The sequence below is a fragment of the Myotis davidii genome, unplaced genomic scaffold, assembly GCF_000327345.1.
Source record: "Myotis davidii unplaced genomic scaffold, ASM32734v1 scaffold1695, whole genome shotgun sequence".
NCBI lineage: Eukaryota > Metazoa > Chordata > Mammalia > Chiroptera > Vespertilionidae > Myotis > Myotis davidii.
In genome coordinates this window covers 92,713-99,598 of record NW_006286298.1, presented here as the reverse complement: position 1 = coordinate 99,598, position 6,886 = coordinate 92,713, and the positions used below count along the sequence as shown (strand labels likewise).

At 53.4% G+C, this 6,886-nt stretch overlaps 1 protein-coding gene across 3 annotated transcripts in view; it reads right to left on the bottom strand.

The window, feature by feature from the left end:
• Positions 1–2,866: 2,866 nt before the first annotated feature.
• The window catches only part of ALDOA (aldolase, fructose-bisphosphate A), a 5,303-nt gene continuing 1,283 nt past the window's right edge, over positions 2,867–6,886 (bottom strand). For 2 of the 3 annotated variants that reach the window (XM_006757764.2, XM_006757763.2), the window contains exons 2-9: positions 5,693–5,819; positions 5,396–5,607; positions 4,612–4,666; positions 4,326–4,486; positions 3,907–3,990; positions 3,617–3,791; positions 3,256–3,455; positions 2,867–3,169 (exon numbers count right to left, since the gene is read on the bottom strand). In XM_006757764.2, the coding sequence (XP_006757827.1) occupies positions 3,074–3,169; positions 3,256–3,455; positions 3,617–3,791; positions 3,907–3,990; positions 4,326–4,486; positions 4,612–4,666; positions 5,396–5,607; positions 5,693–5,804 (1,095 nt within the window). In that variant the 5' untranslated portion in view covers positions 5,805–5,819 and the 3' untranslated portion in view covers positions 2,867–3,073. Of the gene's footprint in view, positions 3,170–3,255; positions 3,456–3,616; positions 3,792–3,906; positions 3,991–4,325; positions 4,487–4,611; positions 4,667–5,395; positions 5,608–5,692; positions 5,820–5,991; positions 6,148–6,886 lie in introns of those variants that run through there. The other variant, XM_006757762.2, reaches the window with a different exon arrangement.

The window sequence follows — 6,886 nt, the reverse complement described above, 5'->3', positions numbered from 1 at the left end:
TAGTAGGGGGTCCCCTGGCTCTTACCGCCGCTGCGACTTCGGCTCCGGCTCCGGGGCTCCCCGCCTTCCCCCTCCTTCCCTCAGCTCCGGGCCGCCACCGCCGCCGCCGCTTCTACTTCCGGCCCCTCCGCGGAAGCAAAGGAGGCGAGTTCCGCCGCGCGTCGGATGTGACGTCATACACGCCCTGCCCCGCGCCGCGCCCCGCCCCCACCTCCGGGCCGGGGCGGAGGGGAGCCGGGACCCGGAAGTCAGCCTCGGGCGGAAGTCACTGTGGCCGTGGGGTGCGATCTCCGGGCAGGGTCGCCCCCGGCTCAGTTGGGGAGGCCGAGGCCCGGCCGGCTCCGCCAGGGGTCCCCTTGACACCCCTCCGTTGCTTTCTGTCGTCTTCCCATTTTATTCCTTTTCTTTTTAAAGGAGGAGACGAGCTTAGAGAGGTTAAGTAACTTGTTCACATTTGCATAGCTAAGAACTGGGGTTTGAGTCAGGGTTGAAATTTGAACCCAGGACAGCTGTGTCCTGATTTAGCTTCCACCCATCGATCACACTTTGCAGAGTTCAGTCATAAGAAGCCCAAAGCTCCCTGCAGTGGTATTCGAGTTCCTCTGCTCCCCTAGTCTCTGTTCCTGCAGGCAGAGGAAGCAACTAGTCCTTAAACGGGTCTTGTACAAGGTGCTCCCTTTTGGAATGTCCTTTTCACCGTCTTCCATCGACCTTCAGTTTTCATTTGCTTTATTTCAGGTGTTTCCGGGTTGACGGTAGACACAGAATGAGGGCCAGAGTTTGCAGGGGCTCTGGGAGAGGGTTGATTTTGTATGTCGGCAACATATAGGAATGTACAGAGAAGGAAAGGGCCAAGTTCTTAAACTCCTAGAAGGTCCTAGGGTTAATCAGTTCTATACCTATCACTACATGGATTTAGTAGGTCCCCAGAAATCAGAAGGCCAAGGTGTTTTTTTTTCCTCTAGAAGGGAGCTCAGACAGGAAAGGGTCCATATCAGAAAATCTGAGAAGTGGCAGGAATACCAGATCCCTGGTTATGACTAGGATCTTCAACAGTTGAGAATATCTGGTGTATTTAACTGCTGCACCCAGCCTGGGTGACTGGGGGAGGGTCCGAGGCATTGAGAAGGCTAACCCCTATTTTGTAAAACTACTGTTTGAAATTCTCTATGTTTTAGACAGCCTCTTATTCTAAAAATATAACTTTGCTTTCTAGGCTGCTTGAATAATGAGGAAGATAAACTTAGCTGTCTGACCTTGTAGGCCAGACACTAGACACGCCCATACTCGCAAGCCATACCAGATGTATTTTTTAATTGGGTATCACTGTGTTGTTTTCAAGACCACAGCTTCCATCGAGATAACCACGAAGCACACATAGGGCTGGCTCTTTAATAAAAAGGAAAATTCTGCTTGTAGCTCTGCTTAGAATTTGAATTTATTTTTCTCTAAGCCCACCGGTGATTTTAAAAAAAAGTGTAATTCCAAACTCTTAAGTGTTGCTTGATTTTTCCCCGGTTTTCTGCAACAGCATGACAGGGTAAGTGCAGGGCCCTCGTTCTGGCTCCATGGAATGCAGCAGCTAGAGGCTCTGTTCTTAACCTGGAACCTGAGTTCTGTCTGTGCACATTGTTGGTGTTGGAGAGGATTCCAGATTCTTCAAGGGGTTCCACAGCCCAAGAAGACTAAGTAGCCAGTTTAATCCCATTTCCTATTAAAATGGGAAGACTGACAAGCTCAACAGTGTAGATTAAGGAAATATGCATTAATATTCTTTTTTAAAAATATCTTTTTATTGGTTTCAGAGAGGGACAGGGAGAGAGTTAGAAACACCGATGATGAGAATCATTGATCCACTGCCTCTCGCATGCCCCTAAGGCAGGGGTGGGCAAACTTTTTGACTTGAGGGCCACAATGGGTTCTTAAACTGGACCGGAGGGCCGGAACAAAAGCATGGATGGAGTGTTTGTGTGAACTAATATAAATTCAAAGTAAACATCATTACATAAAAGGGTACGGTCTCTTTTTTTTTTAGTTTTATTCATTTCAAACGTAGTTTGCCCACGGCTGCCCTAGGGAGTTCGAGCCTGCAATCGAAACATGACCTCCTGGTTCCTAAGTCCACACTCCACCTCTGAAACCTAGCTGGGCCCACACCTGCAGGGCTGCATGAATATTCGTTAAGGAAAAGAAAGTATGTTTTATCGATTTTTTAGAGACAGAAACATCAAGAGAAAAACATCATCGACCAGCTGCCTCCTGCATATCCCCCACTGGGGATCGAACTCACAACTCGGGCAAGTGCCCTGAGTGGGAATCTAACCGAGGACCTCTTGGTTCACGGGTCAACCCACAACCACTGAACCACACTCGCCAGGCTGCATTACTATTCTTGTTTCCACCAATAAAGAGTGTGATCTCCAGCAATAAAGCCTGAAGCTTAAATGGGAAAAACATCTACTCATACAGAACGTTTTCATGTTGCCTGGCTCAGAGACTCAGGAAATCTCAGCTGTTCTCTGTGGCTGTTTTTGTCACAGGGCCTTCTGCACCCTTGAGGTCTAGGCCTAAGAGGCTGAGCCTGCAGCCTCCTACAACCAGCAGTTATACACACTCCCCGACTATGAGCCTTATCTGATGCTGCTAGTGGAAGGGGGAAGAGCCTCTGATGGTTGGAAGAAAATTTCACAAGCTCTCCTCTTGAAACCCTGGGCAACTATAAAACGAAACAGGAAAGTCTTACCCCATCCCTTCACCGTTTTCCTACCCAAGAAGGAAGAGCATAAAACAAGAGCTCTTTCTTCTGGACTCGGCCACCTGCCCAGACACTCCCCTGACCCAGACACTACAAACATGGACAAGAAACTCCCCCTTAAATAGTTGTTTATTGGCAGTGGGCTGGAAAGGGCATTGGAGTTGGCATACACAGACAACACCACGCAACCAATGTCACAAAGGAGGCAGGAGTGCTGGGAAAGAGCAGCCTGGAGCCCGGGATGAGGCCTCGTCAAGAGTGAGTGTGGGAGGGGGCGGGGCCTGGAGTGTTCACGAGGCAGCCTTAGATCACCTCTGCTTAGTAGGCATGGTTAGAGATGAAGAGGGACTGGCTGGCCGCAGCCCCAGCCTGGCCGCTTGGGGTGTACTTTCCTTGGCAGGCGAGGCTGTTGGCCTAAGAGGGAAGAGGAGCCAGAGTAAGGTTTGTGTTCAGAATCCCATCCACCCCGGCACTCTGCCCACCTCCTGCTCCATCCTCACCAGCGCTCGCTTGATATACTCCTCCTGGGCAGTCTTCAGGTTCTCCTTCTTTCCACCCCAGGCCTTCAGAGCAGAGGCCTGCAGGGCTCGGCCATAGGAGAAGGTCAAGGCCCATGGTTTCAGCAGGGGGCACTTGTTGATAGCATTGAGGTTGATGGATGCCTCCTCTTCACTCTGACCTCCAGATAGGAAGGTGATCCCTGTAAAATAAAGGTGAAATGGGGAGAGGGGTTATAGTCCGAGATCCAGGGGACTGCTAGGAGTTCCTAGCAGCTGACCTGGAAACCAGACCAATAGGCATAAAGATTGTGGATACAGTCTGTCTACCTCCCAGAGGGCAAGATGAGAGTATGGGTCTCACCAGGGACAGCGGGGGGCACTGTGCGGCGCAGCGCAGTGACAGTTGCCATGGCAATCTCCTCGTTAGAAAATTTCTGGGTACAGGCATGGCCTGGGGTGACCATATTGGGCTTCAGCAAGGTGCCTTCCAGGTAGATGTGGTGGTCACTCAGAGCCTTGTAGACAGCAGCCAGCACCTAGAGTAGGGCAGGACCAACGTGGGGTGGGGTGGGGTGGGGGGACAGGAGTCAGCCCCAAGGCCCTTGGCCCAGCTGCCAACCCACCACCTTGCCCAGGCAGGAAGCAACCTACCTTTTCAGTTACATACTGACAGCGCTTCAAGTCATGGTCGCCATCGGGGAGGATCTCAGGCTCCACGATGGGCACGATGCCATTCTGTGGGGTGAGGGACAGAGTAGCTATGAGACCTCCTGGAGGCCTCAGCTCTACCTACAGCCCTCCACAACCACAGGCCAAGGTCTTAGCTCCACGAAGACAGAGACTCATGGCTTCAAAGCCCTCAGCTTTGCAGGATGTAGGAGACAGGATCTCCTCAGATCAACCCACACAAGCCCCCCACTGTCCTCCACAGGCTCAAGCCTGATGACTGGTGAGGAGCCGGAGCAGCTGCCTTGGGGGAGGCAGACATCCTGGCAGATGGGTGGCAGGCTAGATGACACTCTGGAACCAAATGAGATGGAAGCTGGCCTGTTGGGGATGTGCAGGCCCACCTGCTGGCAGATGCTGGCATAACGGGCCAGAACGTTGGCATTTTCCATGATGGCAAGGGCTGAGGGGGTGTGTTCCCCAATCTTCAGCACACAGCGCCACTTGGCAAAGTCAGCTCCGTCTTTCTTGTACTGGGCACAGCGCTCAGACAGCCCATCCAGCCCTGGAAAGGGGATGAGAAGTCAAAGCCTGGCAGAGGAGGGGGCAAGTGTCTCCCACTCATGGCTCTTAGAGGGGCACCAACCTGGGTGGGTCGGTCAGCAAGGCAAGGAGCCAAACAGTTCTCACCTTGGGTGGTAGTTTCACCGTTTGTTCCTGCCAGGGGTACCACGCCCTTGTCTACCTGTTGGGGTAGGACAACACTATAAGGCAAGTAAGCAATCTCTACAACCTTCTTCTCCTCTAGAGCCCTCCGTCACCTAACCTCACGTGATATCTCCTGGGCTTCAAATGCTTCCACTTGGCTACAGTCTCTGATCCTGAGGCAGGACACAGGGGGTTATTATTCCACAGACAGCCTGGGAACCTACTCCTTGCTAACTCTGTGAGCAAAACACACCACTGCCTGAGCTTCTGGTTTTCGTCTGTATGATAATGGGTAATGACCTGCTCTTAGAACTCTGAGGATTAAAAATACCAAGCAGCGCCCTAACCGGTTTGGCTCAGCGGATAGAGCGTCAGCCTGTGGACTCAAGGGTCCCAGGTTCGATTCCGGTCAAGGGGTTGTACCTTGGTTGCGGGCACATCGCCGGGGCGTGCAAGAGGCAGCTGATTGATGTTTCTCTCTCATCAATGTTTCTAACTTTCTATCCCTCTCCCCTACTCTCTGTAAAAAATCAATAAAATATATTTTTTTAAAAAAATACCAAGCAGGGCAGTTTCTAGCTTTCCTTACATCCGGTCTGGGGTAGACTCCACCCCAAGTCTCCAGGCTCCCAGCCCAACGTTCACCCCGCCAGCCTATTACTTTGGATGACTTTTCGATTTTGCTTCTAGGCAAGGTGTCTAGAAGCAAATGAGGCTTTTCCCCAGACCATTTCAGATCTCACATTCCGAGGCCCAGCCTCCTCACCTTGATGCCCACAACACCACCCTTGGATTTGATGACTTGGGGGAAGGGACGCCCATCATCTGTCTTCTGATAGAGTGTCTCATGGAAGAGGATGACACCCCCGATGCAGGGATTCACTCGGTCGTCGGCAGTCAGCAGCAGCTGGCGGTAGAAGCGCCGGTTCTCCTCGGTGTTCTCAGTGCCAATGGACTGCAGCCGCTTGGCAATGCTCCCTGGAAAGGAATCGCCCATGGTCACAGGGGGATCAGCCTGTCACCCCCATGCCTGGGCCCTCCTCCCACTGTGTCCTGATCGTACCAGTGGACTCATCTGCAGCCAGGATGCCCTTGCCCGGAGCCACGATGCGGAGAGCAATGTCACTTAGCTCCTTCTTTTGCTCCGGGGTCAGCGCTGGGTATTGGTAGGGCATGGTGCCAGTCAGTGCCTGAGCAGAGGAGACACATCGGGGAGCGTGGGTTAGCTGGGTCTCCCAATGAACAGAGCCCCTTGCCAGGGCCAAGTCCCCTACCTCCCCTTCCCACACCCAGCAGGTCTTGGGGTACTTCCCCAGCTCTCCCCTACACCCGACTTCCCTATACTAGGCCTGCCTCCTGTACCTTTCCTAACTCTCTGTGTTGCTGGGTGTTGCCCAGCTGAGGGTGGGGTTGCATACTGGCATCTGGGCCAAAGGAATAGGCCAGAGCCATGGACAGATGGCTCGTGTAGAAGTTGGACCCTTCTGGCCTGCGCTTTGCCATGGGGTCACCTTGCCTAGAAGCAAAATCGAACCGCAGTCTTTCAGAATTTAGAGGTCTGCAAAGGCAGAGGGCCCAACCCCTCATCTGAAAGGACCCAGAGAAAGGTCTGTATTCAAGTCATACAGCAACCCAAGGGTCAGATCTGAGATTAGAACCCAGATCTGACTGCCATAGGGGCGTTCCTTCCGATCCATCCAAGATCCCAGAGCGGGGACCGGCACCAAGGCCTCAAGGACATCCCAAGGTCAGGCTTCTCCCCCCAGAGTGGGGGTGGCGGGCATTAGGAAAAGGGTATGGAGAAGGGTGTAGGAGGGAATCAGAAGGCAGGAAAGGGCAGCAGAGGAAGCCCGGCCCGAGGCGGAGGAAAGGGATAGTTTTGCCCATCTCACTGCTCAAGCAGGGTAAGTGTGCGGAGGAGAGGCAAGCGCCCCACCCCTTCCCCTGAAAAGCGCTCCTGTCTGCTCGCTCGCCGGGCTGCAGCTGTTCCAGGCTCAGAATCAAGGTCACCCGATAAGAAAAGACAGGGAAGGTGTTAATAGGGCAAGAGGCGCTGCCAAGGGTTGCCCTCCTCGCCAGGGGCGCCTGTGCCCCCGGGCAGGGCCCCCGCCCACCTTAGGGCACCTGAAGCTGTACACGTTCTGGCCCCTAACCCTCGCTGCCTCGCAGGCTTCCTGCAGAGGCAAAGGGGCCATGATCCTTTGCACGAGGGGTCCCGGCAGGAACAGGGAGGGGGACCGGCCCTTCACCTCGCCCT